This window comes from Aulonocara sp. 'chitande type north' Nkhata Bay, linkage group LG10 (genome assembly GCF_057382095.1).
Source record: "Aulonocara sp. 'chitande type north' Nkhata Bay isolate Kocher_YH1m ecotype deep benthic linkage group LG10, A_spYH_male_GT1.1, whole genome shotgun sequence".
In the NCBI taxonomy this organism is placed as follows: Eukaryota; Metazoa; Chordata; class Actinopteri; order Cichliformes; family Cichlidae; genus Aulonocara; species Aulonocara sp. 'chitande type north' Nkhata Bay.
Window position 1 is genome coordinate 7,082,739 of NC_141353.1, and position 21,715 is coordinate 7,104,453.

A 21,715-nucleotide genomic window follows, 5' to 3' on the forward strand; every position below is an offset into this window, starting at 1 on the left:
TTGGTTATAAGCAAACCCTATAAGCAATTTAATTTTTATTTAATTGATCATTTCATTTTTATACTTTAACAAAGTATTTCTATTTCACATTATAAACTGACAAGCAAAAAGGATGGGTAAAAAAAAAAAAAACACCTTTATTTTTTACAAGCACTTCTTTAAGTACTACTGGCCTAGGATAGAGTACCACAGGAATGAGTCTTAAAATTCAGGAATTAGTTTTCATTATTGTACTTTTAAATCAGAGGAAATTGCATTGAAGTTTTAGAATTCATTCAGAAGTGCACCACTTTGACCCTGCTGAACAAAACATGGAAATATCATGAACTTCAGAGTCATAAAGTAGCCTCACCTCCTTGGCCATGTCAGTGTATTTCTGTTTCTCTTTGGGTTCCAGGACAGCCCACCAGTCAGCCAGGATTTTGGTGGCCCCGCGATTGTCCAAGCGAGGGTGTTCTTGCCGCACCAGGGAGCGGTGGCGTTTGCAAAAGAGCAGAAAGGCATTCATTGGCCGGCGTGCCCGCTGTTCGTTTGTGTCCTCCTCCACTTCCTCTGTTGTGACTTCACACTGTGAATGCTGTGTCTGGTTGAACAGCCCTGCCTGCTAATAAAATTTAATAAATTCCTTTGATTCAATGTTGCACCATAGTTTCTGTCTGATTTATTTGTAATAATCTGAAATATTAGTTATTCAGTTGGGCAGAAGTTATTACAGGAACAACCTGTAGTGGAAACCCACTAACCTTCACCAGCTCCTCTTCATCTTCTTCCTCCTCCTCCTCAGAGAAATCAAGAGCCTTTTTGGAGAGAAGTGGGTGCCACTGTAGGCATTTGCGCTTGGGGCGTTTGCCAGTGACCTCCCCTGCAACAGGTGGCTCCTTGCTCCTTCCTCCACCCTTCATCGTACTACTGCACCTAAAGCAAAAGAAAAGAAAAAACACATCAGAATGGGCACTATAAGTTTATACAAAACACACAGTGAAAGCATCAAGCATGGAATCTGTGATACTTGCTGACAAAATAGATTTTACTGGAGTGTTATAGTAATAAGATACTGTGAACAAGTAGGACAAAGGTTTACTTAAAGCTGGTGTCCCTGGGCATGCAGTGCCAAGAAATAGTATTTGCCCCCTTTCTTATTTCTTTGTTTTTTGGCTATGCTATACACTGCTGCATCCAATGCTTTGCACTGTGCTTGGGGATGTTAAGCTGCTAAGCCATAGAAAACCATTTCATGAAGATCTCTATTCACTGTTCTTGAGCTGAAGGTCATATGAAGTTTGGAGGTCTGTAGTGAATGACTATGCAGAATGTTGTCAACCTATGTGTATGTGCCTCAGCCAGTGTTTGGTACTGTAATTAAATTACTTTTCCACTGAAAAAGCAGAGTAACTGATTATTGTTCGTTTTTTAATTACAGTTACTTACAATGTACTTGTGTTAAATTGTAAAATAATTGAACTCGCTGAATATCATTATTTAATTTCATTATTTTATCATCTAAAGGTAAAAGTAAACTCTGCCGCTATAACATTGATGTAGTGCAGGTGCACGTCATTTCACGCCAGTTCACTGCATAGTTGTATCCTGAAGTGGAAGATGTCGGACTTGGCTGAAGCGAGTGGCTGCTTTATGAAATGGAAATATTCCCGTCACTTCACTTTTCTGAAACAAGCAGACAAGAACATTAAAGTAATATGTAAGCTATGTCCTGGGGAGAAAAAACTATCGGCCGCTGTCAATAGCACGAGTAATCTACTGAAGCACCTGACACGACGTGAACGTTTTCTACTTACTTAGATAAGTGTTATGCTGACGTGGAAATGGAGCTTAAAGGGACATTCGAGAGTTTGGAATATATTTCCACGACTGCTGACATTTGGACCAGTCATAACAAAAGTTTTCTCGGAATGACGGCATATTGGATTGATCCTTTTACTTTTGTACGAGGACATGCAGCGCTAGCATGTAAAAGAGTTAGAGGTAGACATACATATGATGTAATCGGCAATGAAATCGAGCAAGTACATTCGGCTTATGGACTGAACTCTAAAGTGACAGCCACCGTGACCGACAACGGGTCCAATTTTATCAAAGCTTTTAGAATGCTCCAAAAATCAGACTCTGATGAAGAATCCGAAGAAGATGAAGAGGTGACATTTACTGATGTTGAGCAGTCCCTCTCCACAGAATCTGAAGGACAGTTTTCTCTCCCTCCACACTTAAGGTGTGCATCACACACACTGAAGTTAATTTTTCATGATGTTGAGAAATGGCTTCAAGCAAATGAGGCAAAATTCATCTACAGAAGTGCAACTTCAAAGTGTTGTGCAATGTGGACAAAAGCAAACCATTCTTTTGTTGCTTCAGAGTTAGTAGATAATTTTTTCAAGAAAAAACTCATAGTTCCCGTTTCAACACAATGGAATTCATTTCATGACGCCCTGTCCAGGATCACTGACATTCCCCTTGCTGACTTAAATACTGTCTGTACTCAGTTTGGAATCAAATGCTTCACTGATCGGGAGTATCTGTTCCTAAAGGAGTATTGTATTGTGTTGAAGCCACTCACTGTTGCGCTAGACACATTGCAAGGAGAAGAGAACTGCTATTTTGGAATCCTTCTTCCAACTCTGGAAGTCAGTGGTTCGATCCCAGGCTGCTCCAGTCTGCATGCCAAATATCCTTGGGCAAGATACTAACCCCATGTTGCTCTCCGATGCATCCATCGGAGTGTGAATGTGTATCAATGTAAGATACTTAGCACTTAAGCTTAGAAGTGCTTGTGTGAATGGGCGTGATTGGGTGAATGAATTAGCTGTATAAAGCGCTTTGAGTGCACGGACAGAGTAGAAAAGCACTACATAAGAACCAGTCCATTTACCATAAACTGGAGCTACTCGCCCAGTTTAAGGTGTCCCTGTCCCAAGCGCTCAAATTACCACTAGTCCCCGCTGTTGCCTTCATCCTACACATCTCTTAACTCCTCTTTTAGCCATTGGCTTTTTGAAGCTTCTTGTGTTCCTTAGCTAACTGGCACAGATGTTTCTGTATACTATGCCACCTAATTGGTTATGGCATTCCATGTATGCCCTCTCTGCTAGCATCTTGAACCCTACTATCTGAGGTCTGGTGTAGCAACATCTACAGTGGGGCAAAAAAGTATTTAGTCAGCCACCGATTGTGCAAGTTCTCCCACTTAAAATGATCACAGAGGTCAGTAATTTGCACCAGAGGTACACTTCAACTGTGAGAGACAGAATGTGAAAAAAAAATCCATGAATCCACATGGTAGGATTTGTAAAGAATTTATTCGTAAATCAGGGTGGAAAATAAGTATTTGGCCAATAACAAAAATACAACTCAATACTTTGTAACATAACCTTTGTTGGCAATAACAGAGGTCAAACGTTTACTATAGGTCTTTACCAGGTTTGCACACACAGTAGCTGGTATTCTGGCCCATTCCTCCATGCAGATCTTCTCGAGAGCAGTGATGTTTTGGGGCTGTCGCTGAGCAACACGGACTTTCAACTCCCGCCACAGATTTTCTATGGGGTTGAGGTCTGGAGACTGGCTAGGCCACTCCAGGACTTTCAAATGCTTCTTACGGAGCCACTCCTTTGTTGCCCGGGCGGTGTGTTTTGGATCATTGTCATGTTGGAAGACCCAGCCTCGTTTCATCTTCAAAGTTCTCACTGATGGAAGGAGGTTTTGGCTCAAAATCTCACGATACATGGCCCCATTCATTCTGTCCTTAACACGGATCAGTCGTCCTGTCCCCTTGGCAGAAAAACAGCCCCATAGCATGATGTTTCCACCCCCATGCTTCAGAGTAGGTATGGTGTTCTTGGGATGCAACTCAGTATTCTTCTTCCTCCAAACACGACGAGTTGAGTTTATACCAAAAAGTTCTACTTTGGTTTCATCTGACCACATGACATTCTCCCAATCCTCTGCTGTATCATCCATGTGCTCTCTAGCAAACTTCAGACGGGCCTGGACATGCACTGGCTTCAGCAGCGGAACACGTCTGGCACTGCGGGATTTGATTCCCTGCCGTTGTAGTGTGTTACTGATGGTGACCTTTGTTACTTTGGTCCCAGCTCTCTGCAGGTCATTCACCAGGTCCCCCCGTGTGGTTTCTGGGATCTTTGCTCACCGTTCTCATGATCATTTTGACCCCACGGGATGAGATCTTGCGTGGAGCCCCAGATCGAGGGAGATTATCAGTGGTCTTGTATGTCTTCCATTTTCTGATGATTGTTCCCACAGCTGATTTTTTCACACCAAGCTGCTTGCCTATTGTAGATTCACTCTTCCCAGTCTGGTGCAGGTCTACAATGCTTTTCCTGGTGTCCTTCGAAAGCTCTTTGGTCTTGGCCATGGCGGAGTTTGGAGTCTGACTGTTTGAGGCTGTGGACAGGTGTCTTTTATACAGATGATGAGTTCAAACAGGTGCCATTCATACAGGTAACGAGTGGGGGACAGAAAAGCTTCTTACAGAAGATGTTACAGGTCTGTGAGAGCCAGAGATTTTCCTTGTTTGAGGTGACCAAATACTTATTTTCCACCCTAATTTACGAATAAATTCTTTACAAATCCTACCATGTGAATTCATGGATTTTTTTTTCACATTCTGTCTCTCACAGTTGAAGTGTACCTCTGGTGCAAATTACTGACCTCTGTCATCATTTTAAGTGGGGGAACTTGCACAATCGGTGGCTGACTAAATACTTTTTTGCCCCACTGTATGTATCTTGTTCTTAGAAGCTGTTCCTGTGCTGCCACTATTACTGCCTCTGTGTTGTCTTTCAGTCTATTTAGTGGTTGTGGCTAGCAGCCTCTCCATAACGTCCATTTGCCTGTGGGACTACAAGGTACTTGTAGCTGACTTGAATTTCTATAATCTTCCCTTTCTGCAACCCCCTCAGTTCTGACTACTTTTCCTCTCTTTGTTACCATCCAACTAAACTTCTTCATTTCGAATGGTATTCCAATGTCAGTGTCGTTGCTGTAGATCCTGGTGGTTTGGATCAGTGTATCGATGTTTCATTCACTCTCGGCATACAGCTTGATGTCATCCATGTAAAGAAGGTGCCTGATAATTGCTCCATTCCATAGTTGGTACCCGTAACCAGTCTTGTCAATGACCTAACTAAGGGGGGTTCAGGCCTAACCTTTGCTGCTCCTGTTTTTCCATCAGTCTCTCCAGTACTTGAGGCTGATCCACTATCCCATAATGTTGTCTTCTTCTGTAAATTTATTTTTATGAATGATAATGGTAAGCGCTAAGCTTCCTGACAAACACATTACCTTTCTTGCAAGTAATAAAAGTAATAATAAAACTATATATTTGTATCAGTGAGATGAGTCACACATGTCTGAGCTCATCTAGTCTTGTTTCTTTCATCTAAGAAATACTGTAAAAATCAAACCTTTACTGTTATCCAAGTATTTAGATGCCAAGAGCAGGAATGACGGCTGAACACTGAGAGTCCAATGATAAAGGGGACTGATAGTGAGTTTAGCACTGTGATATGTCCAGCATGTTACATATATTATTAAAGATTTCCGTATTATGAATCTGGGTCTTCATAAGGTCATAATAGAGACCCCACAGCACATTTCTTTTTCTTGTTGTTCAATTAAAATTAAGGGTTCGCTGTATGGCTGATGTTCTGGACAGCTGTAATATTTATTTAATGTTCACATATTTAGGTTCCTGGAGTGGACTGTTTATACTGGGGTCTACTGCCTAAAGAAGAATCAAACAGTCGTAGCATGGGTAGTGGCAGGATAGACGTTTTTTCATTTAGTGTAAATGGTCTGTTGAACCAGATAAAAAGTAGTAAAATTTAAGAAAAATGAGGAAAGAAAAAGCACATATACACTCAACAAAAATATAAACGCAACACCTTTGTTACTGCTCCCATTCCCCATGGGATGGACGTAGAGACCTAAAATTCATTCCAGATACACAATATAACCATCCCTCCCAAACAGCGGTCACAAATCAGTCCAAATGTGTGGTAGTGGGCACATCTGTTATATTGAGATAATCCATCCCACCTCACAGGTGTGCCACATCAGGATGCTGATCTGACATCATGAGTAGTGCACAGGTGTACCTCAGACTGCCCACAACAAAAGGCCACCCTGGAATGTGCAGTTTTGTCTCACAGCAAAATGCCACAGATGCCACAAGCAATGAGGGAGCGTGCAATTGGCATGCTGACAGCAGGAATGTCAACCAGATCTGTCGCCCGTGCATTGAATGTTCATTTCTCAACCATAAGCCGTCTCCACAGGCGTTTCAGAGAATATGGCAGCACATCCAACCGGCCTCACAACCGCAGACCTCGTGTAACCACACCAGCCCAGGACCTCCACATCCAGCAGGTTCACCTCCAAGATCGTCTGAGACCAGCCACCCAGACAGCTGCTGGAACAATTGGTTTGCACAACCAAACAATTTCTGCACAAACTGTCAGAAACCGTCTCAGGGACGCTCAACTGCATGCCCGTCGTCCTCATCGGGGTCTTGACCTGACTCCAGCTCGTCGCCGTAACAGACTTGTGTGGGCAAATGCTCATATTCGATGGCGTCTGGCACGTTGGAGAGGTGTGCGCTTCACGGATGAATCATGGTTCACATTGTTCAGGGCAGATGGCAGCTGAGAATGTCCCAGTTCTTGCATGGCCAGCATACTCACCGGACATGTCACCCATTGAGCATGTTCGGGATGTGCTTGACCGGCGTATACGACAGCGTGTACCAGTTCCCACGAATATCCAACAACCTCGCACAGCCATTGAAGTGGAGTGGACCAACATTCCACAGGCCACAATTGACAATCTGATAGACTCCATGCGATGATGTGTTGCACTGCATGAGGCAAATGGTGGTCACACCAGATACTGACTGGTTCTGGGTCCCCAGACCCCCAATAGCGCAAAAAACTACACATTCCAGGGTGGCCTTTTGTTGTGGGCAGTCTGAGGTACACCTGTGCACTACTCATGATGTCAGATCAGCATCCTGATGTGGCACACCTGTGAGGTGGGATGGATTATCTCAATATAGCAGATGTGCCCACTACCACACATTTGGACTGATTTGTGACCACTGTTTGGGAGGGATGGTTATATTGTGTATCTGGAATGAATTTTAGGTCTCTACGTCCATCCCATGGGGAATGGGAGCAGTAACAAAGGTGTTGCGTTTATATTTTTGTTGAGTGTAGTTTATCTACAAGACACCCACCTAAACTATAAGGAACAAGAGAAATGAAAAAGAATGGATTTTACAAATGTATTTTCATTTGTAAACCTTCTAGTTTTGGTGCAGTACCACGTGATATAATAATAGAGACCCTAATAAATAATTTTAAAACTTTTCCCATATTTAATATGACCTATAACCTGTACATTTCAACTGGAAAAAACAAACACATCTTTTAGGGAAAAAATATAAAATGAAAAACATACAATGAGCTGGTTGCAAAAGTGTGCGTATCCTTAAAACAACACTTTGTTGAAGCACCTTTTGATTTAACCACAGCAATCAGTCTTCTTGCGTAAACACATGCCATCAAGTAAAGACAGCCTGATTCACCACAAATAAAGTTCAGCTGTTCTAGTAAGATTTTTTTCTGACATTTACTCAGTTGTTTGATACAGGAAAAGGCCATGGTTCACGGGGAATTCACAAAGCATCAAAGAGACCTTGAAGGTATCAGTAATGTGAACGATACAGAAAAATAGGGCTGTTCGATATAACGATATATATTGGATGACAATATAAAAACGTCTATCGTTTCATTTTACACTATCGTTTGTTTCATGGTGTCGCAAAATAAACTGTTTACGGCAATATTTTGTCATCGTTTTGATGGTCACTGTAGTGGCTATATTAATTTCTTAAAGTTCTCTCTTTCTCTTATATTTAATATAACCACACTAGGGACGACAAGCGCCTGTTTTTATGCGTTTTGGTTAGCAACAACGACGGTAACACCATCGCGTGTCCGCTTGTTTATATTCCACATAAACTTTTCACAATAAAGCTCAAGATCCTGTTGAGACTTTTCAAAATAAACTGAATCACGTGAAAGAGCAGATTATTCACGGATGAGAAGCAAAAAAAAGAGCCGCCAGGTGCTAAAAAATAAACCTTAGACTCAAACGGTAGAACAGGCTTTTCCCCGCAGCACGCCGTGTAATAAATACTCACAAAGAAAATGGCGGCCGTTACAACTTATGTCTAAAAATGTATAGTTTCATGCATCTGTTAAAACACTCGACTCCAGCTACATGACGCGCAGCTGGAAGCACTTCCCGCAAGTCGAGCTGCCCGAGATTCACAGAATTTACAGAAAATGTTACATTTTTGTGATTTATATCGTTATCAGGACGATAGAATTCTTACATCGGGATATGAGATTTTGGTCATATTGCACAGCCCTACAGAAAAATGTTCATGGTGCCAGTTTAGCTCAGTGGGTGAGCAGACATCCAGGTGGCACCTGGCCAGAAAGTAGTGGCCTGAGACCAACCTGCACCCCTTTGTTGCATGTCTTCCCTGCTTTCCTGTCTTTCTACACCGTCTCTATCCAAAAAAGGCTAAAATGCCAAAAGAAAATCCACAACATTGCATATACAGTGGGGCAAAAAAGTATTTACTCAGCCACCAATTGTGCAAGTTCCCCCACTTAAAATGATGACAGAAGTCAGTAATTTGCACCAGAGGTACACTTCAACTGTGAGAGACAGAATGTGAAAAAAAAAAAATCCATGAATTCACATGGTAGGATTTGTAAAGAATTTATTCGTAAATTAGGGTGGAAAATAAGTATTTGGTCACCTCAAACAAGGAAAATCTCTGACTCTCACAGACCTGTAACGTCTTCTGTAAGAAGCTTTTCTGTCCCCCACTCGTTACCTGTATGAATGGCACCTGTTTGAACTCATCATCTGTATAAAAGACACCTGTCCACAGCCTCAAATAGTCAGGCTCCAAACTCCGCCATGGCCAAGACCAAAGAGCTTTCGAAGGACACCAGGAAAAGTATTGTAGACCTGCACCAGACTGGGAAGAGTGAATCTACAATAGGCAAGCAGCTTGGTGTGAAAAAAATCAACTGTGGGAGCAATCATCAGAAAATGGAAGACATACAAGACCACTGATAATCTCACTCGATCTGGGGCTCCACGCAAGATCTCATCCCGTGGGGTCAAAATGATCATGAGAACGGTGAGCAAAGATCCCAGAACCACACGGGGGGACCTGGTGAATGACCTGCAGAGAGCTGGGACCAAAGTAACAAAGGTCACCATCAGTAACACACTACAACGGCAGGGAATCAAATCCCGCAGTGCCAGACGTGTTCCGCTGCTGAAGCCAGTGCATGTCCAGGCCCGTCTGAAGTTTGCCAGAGAGCACATGGATGATACAGCAGAGGATTGGGAGAATGTCATGTGGTCAGATGAAACCAAAGTAGAACTTTTTGGTATAAACTCAACTCGTCGTGTTTGGAGGAAGAAGAATACTGAGTTGCATCCCAAGAACACCATACCTACTCTGAAGCATGGGGGTGGAAACATCATGCTATGGGGCTGTTTTTCTGCCAAGGGGACAGGACGACTGATCCGTGTTAAGGACAGAATGAATGGGGCCATGTATTGTGAGCCAAAACCTCCTTCCATCAGTGAGAACTTTGAAGATGAAATGAGGCTGGGTCTTCCAACATGACAATGATCCAAAACACACCGCCCGGGCAACAAAGGAGTGGCTCCGTAAGAAGCATTTGAAAGTCCTGGAGTGGCCTAGCCAGTCTCCAGACCTCAACCCCATAGAAAATCTGTGGCGGGAGTTGAAAGTCCGTGTTGCTCGGCAACAGCCCCAAAACATCACTGCTCTCGAGAAGATCTGCATGGAGGAATGGGCCAAAATACCAGCTACTGTGTGTGCAAACCTGGTAAAGACTTATAGTAAACGTTTGACCTCTGTTATTGCCAACAAAGGTTATGTTACAAAGTATTGAGTTGTATTTTTGTTATTGGCCAAATACTTATTTTCCACCCTAATTTACGAATAAATTCTTTACAAATCCTACCATGTGGATTCATGGATTTGTTTTTTTCCACATTCTGTCTCTCACAGTTGAAGTGTACCTCTGGTGCAAATTACTGACCTCTGTCATCATTTTAGGTGGGGGAACTTGCACAATCGGTGGCTGACTAAATACTTTTTTGCCCCACTGTATCATGGAACACAGTGAAGACAGTCAAAGTTAAAAGTGGAAAAAATATGGAAAAACAGTAATATTGCAAAGAACTGGGCGTCCCCAAAACTGATGAAACAACAAGACGAAAACTCATCATAGAGGCTGCTAAAAGAACTACAACAACACTGAAGGAGTTGCAGCTATAGTACTGGGAAGTGCTAGTTGTGTACTACATGTGACAGAAATTTCCTGTATTCTCCATATGTCTGGACTATGGGGTAGGTTTGCAAGATGGTAGCCTTTTCTAAAAAAACAAAAACAAAAACAAACAAACAACCAAAACAAAACATCTAAGCCAGGCTACAATTTGCAAAAAAATACTCAAAGTTTCCCAAAAGCATATAGTAAAATGTGTAATAGTATGATAAGACCATGGTTGAACTGGTTGTACGCTTAGCTCTGACAATACTATCCATAACCAAAAGACCACCATACACATGGTGGCAGGGTCATGGTTTGGGGTTGCTTTTCTTCAGTTGGAAATGCAGCTTTAGTCAATTATGTACAGTTACAAACACCAGTCGCTTTTGGATCCAAAGTTTTTGATGTCTGCTAGGAAGATGACAATGAAGAAGACTTTCAACTTTAAAGACAACAAAACTCAAGGATCCCACGAATGCAAAAACAACAAAACAATGATTTCACCAGAAAAAAGTAAAGTTTTGAAATGGTCCACCAGTACCCAGAGTATGTGGGGCAACCTAAAGACATAAGAGATGACCTCACAATCCCAAAGATTTGGAGCATATTTGCAAGGAAGAGTGGGCAAATATTGCCAACTCGAGATTTGCCATGCTGATAGACTCTTACCAATAAGACTGATTGATGTGAATACAACGTATCAGTTTAAGGGTGTGCAAAGTTATGTAACCATTTTTAAACATTTAAAAAAACATTTAAACAGATTTGTTTTTCAATTCAACTGAGCAGGTTATAGGTTACATTTAAACAGGAATGTGTACACTTTTTATATGTACTGTACCTCCTTGGGACCAATTTCTCTTAAAAAATTAAAAATGACAGTCTAATTATTTTTTTCATGTAACAATTTCAATGTCACCTTCTTATTCTAGTGCACTGCTGGTATTTGTAAATAAATATAATGACATCATAATCTCTGGTACAAATTCCAATTCAGAAGTTCTATTTCATTCAAGGGGAAGTGCACTCTTAGTTGTAGACTATTATGAAGAGCTACCAAGCGAAATCATCGTTTTAATAAAATGGCACCCCTGTGTTCAGCTGTAGTTCTCTTACTACATTTTAATGTTTTACACACAAACCAGGCAAATTACTGAACATTGTAAATGTATCCTTTCTGTTTATTTTCACTTGCTGATGTTTAATTTTTCCACATGTTTGCACTTCTGGATGTGTATCAAACATAGGACAAATTTAATTACCATTCAATGAATGAATGATATAATGACTGTGAACCACAGACTAGATGACAGCAGTTGCTTTTATGAATGTTGTGTGGAAAACAGGAATACTTACTGAAGAAAATTATAGAAATGCTGTATGAGTGATGAAGATGAATCTGTCACAGCCTTTGTCATGCAATGACGATGACCTATAAAACACAAGACACCGCTCAGTGATCTTTTACACTTCCATCTCTGCAATGATTCCGCAACACCATGAGCTTGATTGAGTGCAAAAAATGTATGCAAAACAACTTTAACAGCGCATTAGTGAGTAAACATTGCATAGCACGAGACCCCACCGGCGTGAAAATATCGAGAGGCATTGTCTCATTTCAATGAATTCGCCCTTGTAGCCAGAACAAGACATGTAGGCCAAAACCCTTTGACCACCGGGTTCATTTCATCTAACTGCCCCGAATTAAGGAGGCACAGTTGCAGTGACTATTTTGCTACGCAGTGGTCTCAGGTAAATCGGCAGATGCCCGATCGGACTATCTGTGTTGAGGGTACCGATGTACTGTGTCGAGCCTCGTGAACAGTAACGCCACAAAATATGCGAGCTGCGTGAATAAACGACCCGTTCGTCCATTTAACACGCTTCTACCACTAAGCACACATTTGTTTTAAAATCTGCGTGCAAAATGTCGACGTAAGCCTTGACAAGACAGACAAGCAAAATGCGAGTCCATCTTGCTTTGGTTTAGAGGAGGAAAAAACCCAAGTACGGTACAGTAGTGGGGATATTTCACTCCTGTCAAACTCCCCGACAATGTCGCCGAAAATGCCTCCCACACCAAGAAGGAAAACAATCTCTCTGGTTAATTAAAGTGGGAATTTTTTGACCGGGCACATGCATCTGTGGTCAGTGTTTTGCACAGCAGTAGTTCTATTTCCTCACACTGTTACTAGGAATAAAAGTAGCTAGTTAGCTTGCTAGCTGTGCTAACTGGACGAGGTACGCTTTTAATGTGCAATAGTTTCCAATACTGTAAAAAGGTATCGAGCAGCTGTTACCAAAGACACCGACACAAACTGGATTTCACGTATTTGTGCTGTTTCAACTGTTCCTTTACATACAACGCAGGTCTGTGGCCATGTATTTGATGCGGATAGGAGGAGGCGGCGGGGGCATACCACCTCACCGTGAAACAGTTGCCATTTATTTTATACGGCGATTTGAAACAGAACTGAGGAAATATCTGGCAGCACCCTAACCGTGACAACACTGTATGCTTTCTAACAATGGTAAGCAATGAGATGTGGACGAGGGAAAAACATGAAAAGGACAAGCCAGCAGGCGGACATCATGTCCAAACAGCGATTAGAACAATTTTCGGTGTGAGTGACTGAGAGGCTGACAAAACAGCGACTGCTTTTTCACGTAAAAAACATAGAACCACACGTTCTCTGTCATGACCACTCCCTAAACGTCTGAACATACCTCCGGTATCCTGCTCAAGTACCGAAGGGGGCTCTCATCACTGGCGCCGTCCACCTTTTTAACTTATTGACACATCATAACAGTTCTGCACTGGCTGTACGAAAGCAAGCGAGGTCAAGTCGATTCAAAGAACACCAACAGAAACAGGAAGTGGTGTTATTTACCATTAAAATAAAACTTCACATATTTCAGCAAAAATATATCAATCTTCACTCCAGGTACAGGTATTTATTTATATTATCTTTGACGTGTGATCCATGCTCTTCTGCTTATCCGATTCAGGGGGGGGGGCTTGGAGAGCGTCCCACCTGCCATAGGGTAAGCCCTGGACAGGATGCGCACAGATCAAGGACCAGGGTTGTAAAAAAAATTCTGGAAGAATCTGCCAGAAGTCTGGGATAATATTGTAATAGTTCATATAAAATAATTACTTTGAATTAATTATGGAAAGGCTGTATGAGTGATGAAGATGAATCTGCCACAGACATGACGTATGAATATAAAATACACTGTTCTCAGTCATTTTTTTTTACACTGCAACAATTCTGCAACAACATTAGCTTGATTGGGGAAAATGTATGTAAATGACATTTAACAGCGCATTAGGGAGTAACAAGCCCCACAAGTGAGCACAAGGCCCCACTAATTAGCTTTTAATTTATACACACACACACACACTAACACACACACACACACAGAGAGAGAGAGAGAGAGAGAGTATATATTGCCAAATACTTTCTTGTCATAGGAATTATTAACTTCTTCAGTTTTACTTGTGACCCATTAATAAACAAAAACTTTCCATTTTGCCCTAGGACTTAACAACATCCATCTTTCTCTAAAATATTAATTTAAATACTATCCTCCCCTTGTCTTGCGAACAGCAATTTTATGTTATAAAAATATAAAACACTACCGTCAATTGAAAGCTTTTATTTCATAACACAAACCGGATGTCGACCTTGTTATTCTCTAGAACTTTATTGTGGTACAGAAACGCAGGACTTAACCAGATGATGAATGCTACTGTCGGCGAAGGCGACACATTAAACTGCTTCAACCCACCATAATAACACCGTTATGGGTTCAATCTGGGGAAAACACACACTTTTTCAGTCACTCAATATAACAGAAATCACTTTCGTTTTCCTCGAGGTGGGAGAAAATTCATATCTCATCTATTCCCTCCCCTCCCCCGGTTTCCGAAGTGCTCATTCACAGACTGGCCTGTACTCGCCAACACCATCTTTCACTTAACTTTATATCTTTGAGCTCAGCCTGGGTGTCAAAGGTCACCGAAAAGCTGCGGTTGCACGTAAAAACACCGATAACTACGTACTTACCGCTGTTCCAATCAATATCGTCCGAGTGCCTACTTGTTATAAGCTTCCTGGGCGTTTGCGCGTGATAACTGATTCAAAAATGTTCTATTGATATATACCAGCGGGGTTAAAGATACGTACCTGTCAAAAGCACCACTTGACACGGCTAGTCAACTGCATGATTCTTCTTTAACAGCTTTAGCCGAGAAACTATCAACAGTTTTACAGAATTCTGTACGGACCGAAAAGAGCCACCCCGTCATGCAATTCCGTACGTGAATGGACACAGTTTTTGATTGACGGGGTGTCTTCGCCAATTAGAATCGTTGTTATATTGTAGCGTTTAGAGACTGTGCAAAGTCCTCAAGATTAATATGGATAAAATTACTCATAAACAACGCAAAATATCGTTAATATCGTCACACTGAGCTTCTGTAGTATTCATAAGAGGAAACTGCTCTGTGGTGTTTTATTCTTCGTTTTGTGGAAATGTAGAGAAAACATGTAGATACGTTGTGTGTGTGTGGCAAAGATAATACTGACTGATGTTACAGTAAGGGGACAAATTAGAGAGAGAAAACCCCTCAACCTTTAACCTTTCCAACACACACACACACACACACACACACAGAGCAGAGTCAGGGGTTATTATTTTAAAGTTCCGTATTTAGGTGTAAAGGAACGTCATTTGTCCCGAACTTCAGCAAAAAATTTAAAAAAGACACAAAACTGGAGTTATTCTGTGTCTTTACGCTGCATAGCTGCCTCTTCTTCTCTCATTCTCTCCCCCTCCATCTCCTGTTGCTACTTCAATCATGAAACTCATCAATGATCAGCTGATCGGCTTTGCTGTCCTAAGTCCCGTCTCGTTTGTTTATCCCCCACTTTGCGCCAGAAAGACGAAACCAGCGGATGTCGCGCTAAACAACAGCAACACGTTTAAGCTTGATAAGCTGTTGTTATAATTTATTTGATATTACTTTCTAGTATCAGCTGATGTTTGCTGGAGCCACAGCCGTATACTTTTCTTTCTTATTCTCATTTAAAATGTCTAGGTTTTAATAAATACAACCGAATCTTACAACCAAAGTGGTCATCTAATGTATATAAAAATTCATTATTGTATATAGTAAATATTAAGTCTAATATATGCCCTAATAAGCTATAGTACCATGTGTGCAGTCTGCAATTCTGTTGCAGAAAGATATTGAATCTATTTAATTACTGTAGAAAAATAACTGGTTTCTGTGCATTTGTTTTACCCTGGCAATACATTAAAGTCGATTACGTCGATTAAGCATCATGAGGCGGAGGGTGGGGGGGTGGTCCCCTATTTTTTTACTGGGAGTTGGCAACCCTGCTAGTTAGTTACAGTGGGGCAAAAAAGTATTTAGTCAGCCACCGATTGTGCAAGTTCCCCCACTTAAAATGATGACAGAGGTCAGTAATTTGCACCAGAGGTACACTTCAACTGTGAGAGACAGAATGTGAAAAAAAAAATCCATGAATCCACATGGTAGGATTTGTAAAGAATTTATTCGTAAATTAGGGTGGAAAATAAGTATTTGGTCACCTCAAACAAGGAAAATCTCTGGCTCTCACAGACCTGTAACGTCTTCTGTAAGAAGCTTTTCTGTCCCCCACTCGTTACCTGTATGAATGGCACCTGTTTGAACTCATCATCTGTATAAAAGACACCTGTCCACAGCCTCAAACAGTCAGGCTCCAAACTCTGCCAAGGCCAAGACCAAAGAGCTTTCGAAGGACACCAGGAAAAGTATTGTAGACCTGCACCAGACTGGGATGAGTGAATCTACAATAGGCAAGCAGCTTGGTGTGAAAAAAACAACTGTGGGAGCAATCATCAGAAAATGGAAGACATACAAGACCACTGATAATCTCCTTCGATCTGGGGGCTCCACGCAAGATCTCATCCCGTGGGGTCAAAATGATCATGAGAACGGTGAGCAAAGATCCCAGAACCACACGGGGGGACCTGGTGAATCAGAATCAGAATCAGAATCAGAATCAGAATACTTTATTGATCCCTGGGGGAAATTATTTTTTGTTACAGTGCTCCATTTTAAACCAACATTAAGACAAGACAGACAATACGCTAACTAAGAATAGTACAATATATACATATATATACATACATACATACATACATACATACATACATACATACATACATACATACATACATACATACATACATACATACATACATAAGTCACTTATAAATAAATATTTGGAAAAGAAACATGTGTAGCTGTAGCAGCAAACAGTGTGTTAAGTGGATGCGTTGTACAGGGAGATGGCCACAGGCAGGAATGATTTCCTGTGTCGTTCAGTGGTGCTTTTCGGTAATCTCAGTCTCTCACTGAACGAGCTCCTGTGACTGACCAGCATGTCATGGAGTGGGTGGGAGGTGTTATCCAACATTGTCTTTATCTTGGACAGCATCCGCCTCTCCGACACCACCTTGAGGGAGTCCAGCTCCATCCCCACAACATTGCTGGCCTTACGGATCAGTTTATTAAGTCTGTTGGCATCTGCGACCCTCAGCCTGCTCCCCCAGCATGCAACAGCATAGAGGATCGCACTGGCCACCACAGACTCATAGAAAATCCTCAGCATTTTCTGGCAGATGTTGAAGGACCTCAGTCGCCTCAAAAAATAGAGACGACTCTGGCCCTTCCTGTAAAGTGCTGTGGTGTTTTTAGCCCAGTCCAGTTTATTGTCAATGTGTACTCCAAGGTATTTATAGTCCTCCACAATGTCAACACTGACCCCCTGGATTGAAACAGGGGTCAAGTGTTTCCTGGTCTTCCTGAAGTCCACGATCAGTTCCTTGGTCTTTGCCACGTTGAGCTGCAGATGATTCTGCTCACACCACGTGACAAAGGAGTCGACCACAGCCCGGTACTCTGTCTCATCATCCCTGCTGATGCATCCAACCACCGCAGAGTCATCAGAAAACTTCTGAAGATGGCAGGTCTCTGTGCAGTGGCTGAAGTCTGTGGTGTAGAGGGTGAAGAGGAAGGGGGAGAGGACAGTCCCCTGTGGTGCCCCTGTGTTGCTAATCACCTTGTCAGACACACACTGTGGGAGACGTACATATTGTGGTCTTCCTGTCAGGTAATCAACAATCCAGGACACCAGAGAAGCATCCACCTGCATCGCTGCTAACTTATCACCCAGGAGGGTCGGCCTGATGGTGTTGAAAGCACTGGAAAAGTCAAAAAACATGACCCTCACAGTGCTCGCCGGCTGGTCCAGATGGGTGTAGACACGATTGAGCAGGTAGATGATGGCGTCCTCTGTTCCGAGACGAGGCTGATAAGCGAACTGAAGGGGATCCAGATGTGGTCTTACTATGGGTCGCAGCTGGTCCAGGATGAGCCTTTCCAGGGTCTTCATGATGTGGGAGGTCAGTGCCACGGGCCTGTAATCCTGGGGGCCACTGGGACGAGGCGTCTTTGGTACAGGGACGAGGCATGATGTCTTCCACATCACCGGGACCCTCTGCAGACTCAGACTCAGCATAAACAGTTTATGAAAGACTCCACACAGCTGGGGGGCACAGGCCTTGAGGACAAGGGGACTCACTCCGTCTGGTCCAGCAGACTTGCCTGAGTGAAGTCTCCTCATTTGCATCTCAACCTGGTATTGAGTGAAGGTGATGGGTGGGGGAGGGGTGTCAGGAATCTCACAGGAGGCAACATGTGAAGAGAGAGGCTGGCACAGTGGTGTGGCTCTGGATTCCAGGCTGACTGCAGGTGAGGTTGTGGGGGTGGGAGCAGACACTGTGGTGTCGAATCTATTGAAAAACAGATTCAACTCGTCGGCTCTATTCTCACCTCCCTCAGCTCCCCTGCTGTTGGTTGGCCTGAATCCAGTGATGGTCTTCATGCCCCTCCACACCTCTCTCATGCTGTTCTGCTGGAGTTTCCACTCCAGCTTCCTCCTGTAATTGTCCTTAGCCTCTCTGATCTTGTCCTTTAGTAACACCTGGACCTTCCTCACCTCCTCTTTGTTGCCCCCTCTGAAAGCCCTCTTCTTGTTGTTGAGGAGGGCTTTGATGTCCTTAGTCACCCACGGCTTGTTATTTGGGTAACAATGAACAGTCTGAGCTGGAACAATGGAGTCGGTGCAGAAAGTTATGTAGTCTGTGATACACTCAGTAAGCCCATTGATGTCCTCGGCGTGAGGCTCACAGAGTGTTTCCCAGTCGGTCACCTCGAAACAGCCCTGTAGTTCCGCTATTGCCTCCTCTGACCACCTCCTAACAGTCCTGGTGGTCACAGGTTCCCTCCTCACAATTGGCACATAGCGGGGGGTGAGGTGAATCAGGTTATGATCTGACCTACCAAGTGGGGGGAGGGAGGAGGAGCTGTATGCATCCTTGACGTTAGCATACAGTAAGTCTAAAGTTTTCTCTCCCCTGGTGGGACAGTCCACATATTGTTTGAATGTTGGTAGTGTATTGTCCAGTGATACATGGTTGAAGTCACCCGAGATCACAATAAAGGCACTCGGGTGCTGAGTCTGTAGCCGAGCTATGGCAGAGTGGATAGTGTCACATGCAGCTGTGGGGTTAGCAGAGGGGGGAACATAAACAGCCACCAAGATGACGTGAGAGAATTCCCTGGGTAAATAATACGGCCTGAGTCCAACAGCACACAGTTCAGTGTCCGGGCAACAAATCCTTTCTTTGATTGTTATGTTGGCAGGGTTACACCACCGGTTGTTAACTAAAACAGCAAGCCCACCTCCTTTACGCTTACCGCTAGCGATGCTGTCCCTGTCCGCCCGAACAGTGTGGAAGCCTTCCACGGAAACATTCTCATCGGGAATGACCTGGTGCAGCCATGATTCGGTGAAACACATCAGGCTACACTCTCGGTATTCCCTCTGACTCCGTACCAGTGCTGAGAGCTCGTCGATTTTACTTGCCAACGATCGCACATTTCCCATCACGATAGACGGCAGACACGGTTTAAACCTCCTCCTCGCTTCGAGCCTCCGCTGTCTCACCGTCACCTTTTTTCTTCTCTTCTGTCCTTGACCTCTGCATCCCCGATGTGTTTTCCTCCAAATTTCAGCTGGTACTTCTGCGGGCACTTCTGCGGGCCTGGCCAGCGAGCCGGCCGGCATCAGGGCGATCAGCTGATCTCTGGAGTAAACAGTCCGTGCGTGTAGGAGATGTGCCGCGGTCCCGTTCCATGATAAAAGTAACAGTTCCACGGCCACCAGAAGAACAAAAACTCTCTCAATCCACATGATTGAGTAAGAGATAGAAAACGGAGGAAAATACAAGTCAGAAAAAAAAAGAATACGTAAGAAAAAAGAGCTAAACTAAGAGAAAAGCAGGAGCGACTGTAACAGGCTGCACGCTGGTTGGCGCATGCGCACTTAACATGTGAATGACCTGCAGAGAGCTGGGACCAAAGTAACAAAGGTCACCATCAGTAACACACTACAACGGCAGGGAATCAAATCCCGCAGTGCCAGACGTGTTCCGCTGCTGAAGCCAGTGCATGTCCAGGCCCGTCTGAAGTGTGCCAGAGAGCACATGGATGATACAGCAGAGGATTGGGAGAATGTCATGTGGTCAGATGAAACCAAAGTAGAACTTTTTGGTATAAACTCAACTCGTCGTGTTTGGAGGAAGAAGAATACTGAGTTGCATCCCAAGAACACCATACCTACTCTGAAGCATGGGGGTGGAAACATCATGCTATGGGGCTGTTTTTCTGCCAAGGGGACAGGACGACTGATCCGTGTTAAGGACAGAATGAATGGGGCCATGTATTGTGAGCCAAAACCTCCTTCCATCAGTGAGAACTTTGAAGATGAAATGAGGCTGGGTCTTCCAACATGACAATGATCCAAAACACACCGCCCGGGCAACAAAGGAGTGGCTCCGTAAGAAGCATTTGAAAGTCCTGGAGTGGCCTAGCCAGTCTCCAGACCTCAACCCCATAGAAAATCTGTGGCGGGAGTTGAAAGTCCGTGTTGCTCGGCGACAGCCCCAAAACATCACTGCTCTCGAGAAGATCTGCATGGAGGAATGGGCCAGAATACCAGCTATTGGCCAAATACTTATTTTCCACCCTGATTTACGAATAAATTCTTTACAAATCCTACCAAGTGGATTCATGGATTTTTTTTTTTCACATTCTGTCTCTCACAGTTGAAGTGTACCTCTGGTGCAAATTACTGACCTCTGTCATCACAGATCGGTGGCTGACTAAATACTTTTTTGCCCCACTGTATATGTAATTATTGATTAGGTTGTTTGATATTTCTGGTAAGTACTGTTTAAAATACCAGAATAGGGAGGATGGTGTAGGTTTAAGTTTATTAGATTGATACATATATACCAACAAGACAGTGTACATCACAGTCACAACAGCATTTGTTTTCATTCAAAGGCTTTATGGCTTTTCCTATAATACCTGGTGGGCTGTTCTCTAGTCAAAATGCCCCGGCTGATTTTTTTTTTTTTTTTTTTGTCCCAGTCCAGTCCTGTTTACAACCCAGACTTTAAAATGAGGACTTCTCAAATCAAATCACTTTTATTGTCACATCACATTACTGCAGCACATGTGAGTGAAATTCTTGTGTGCAAGCTTCACAAGCAACAGTGGTGTGCAAAATCCAAGAAACTTATTGTGCAAAAGGAATGGCATATATGTACAATATGGAGTGCATAAATGTCTGGTAAGTGAAAGTGAGGTGTTTATGAAGTGTTCAGCCGTCTGTTGACCTGATGGAAAAAGATGTTCCTGAGTCTGCTGGTTTGGGACCGGATACTGCAGTACCTTCTGCCTGATGGAAGTAGTTTAAACAGTTTATGGCTGGGGTGACTGGAGTAATGATCCTTCCCGCTTTCCTCAAGCACCACTTCTTGTAGACTTCATGAAGGGAGGGAAGCTCACCTTCAATTATCCATTCAGAACACCGCACCACTCTCTTGAGAGCTTTGTGGTTATAGGCTGCTGCCATACCAGGTGGTGCTGCATCCAGTGAGGATGCTCTCAATGGCACAGTGGTAGAAGGTCCTGCCGATGTGGGGGCTCATGCTGAATCTCTTCCATCTCCTGAGACAGAAGAGGCCTGCTGCGCCTTCTTTACTGTTTTGTTTGTGTGAACAGACCATGTGAGATCCTCTGCCAGATGTACACCAAGGAAACAGAAGCTGCTCCCTCTCTCAACAGCAGCGTCGTT

General features: G+C 43.2%; 1 protein-coding gene across 8 annotated transcripts in view; it reads right to left on the reverse strand.

Annotated features, from left to right (window-relative positions):
- bbx (BBX high mobility group box domain containing) overlaps window positions 1-14,720 on the reverse strand; it is a 53,995-nt gene extending 39,275 nt beyond the window's left edge. For 5 of the 8 annotated variants that reach the window (XM_086307939.1, XM_086307938.1, XM_086307936.1 and 2 more), the window contains exons 1-4: window positions 13,158-13,280; window positions 11,787-11,862; window positions 744-915; window positions 353-604 (exon numbers count right to left, since the gene is read on the reverse strand). In XM_086307939.1, the coding sequence (XP_086164065.1) occupies window positions 353-604; window positions 744-915; window positions 11,787-11,848 (486 nt within the window). In that variant the 5' untranslated portion in view covers window positions 11,849-11,862; window positions 13,158-13,280. Of the gene's footprint in view, window positions 1-352; window positions 605-743; window positions 916-11,786; window positions 11,863-13,157; window positions 13,283-14,620 lie in introns of those variants that run through there. The other 3 variants (XM_086307933.1, XM_086307934.1, XM_086307935.1) reach the window with 3 other exon arrangements.
- Between the last annotated feature and the right edge of the window lie 6,995 nt (window positions 14,721-21,715).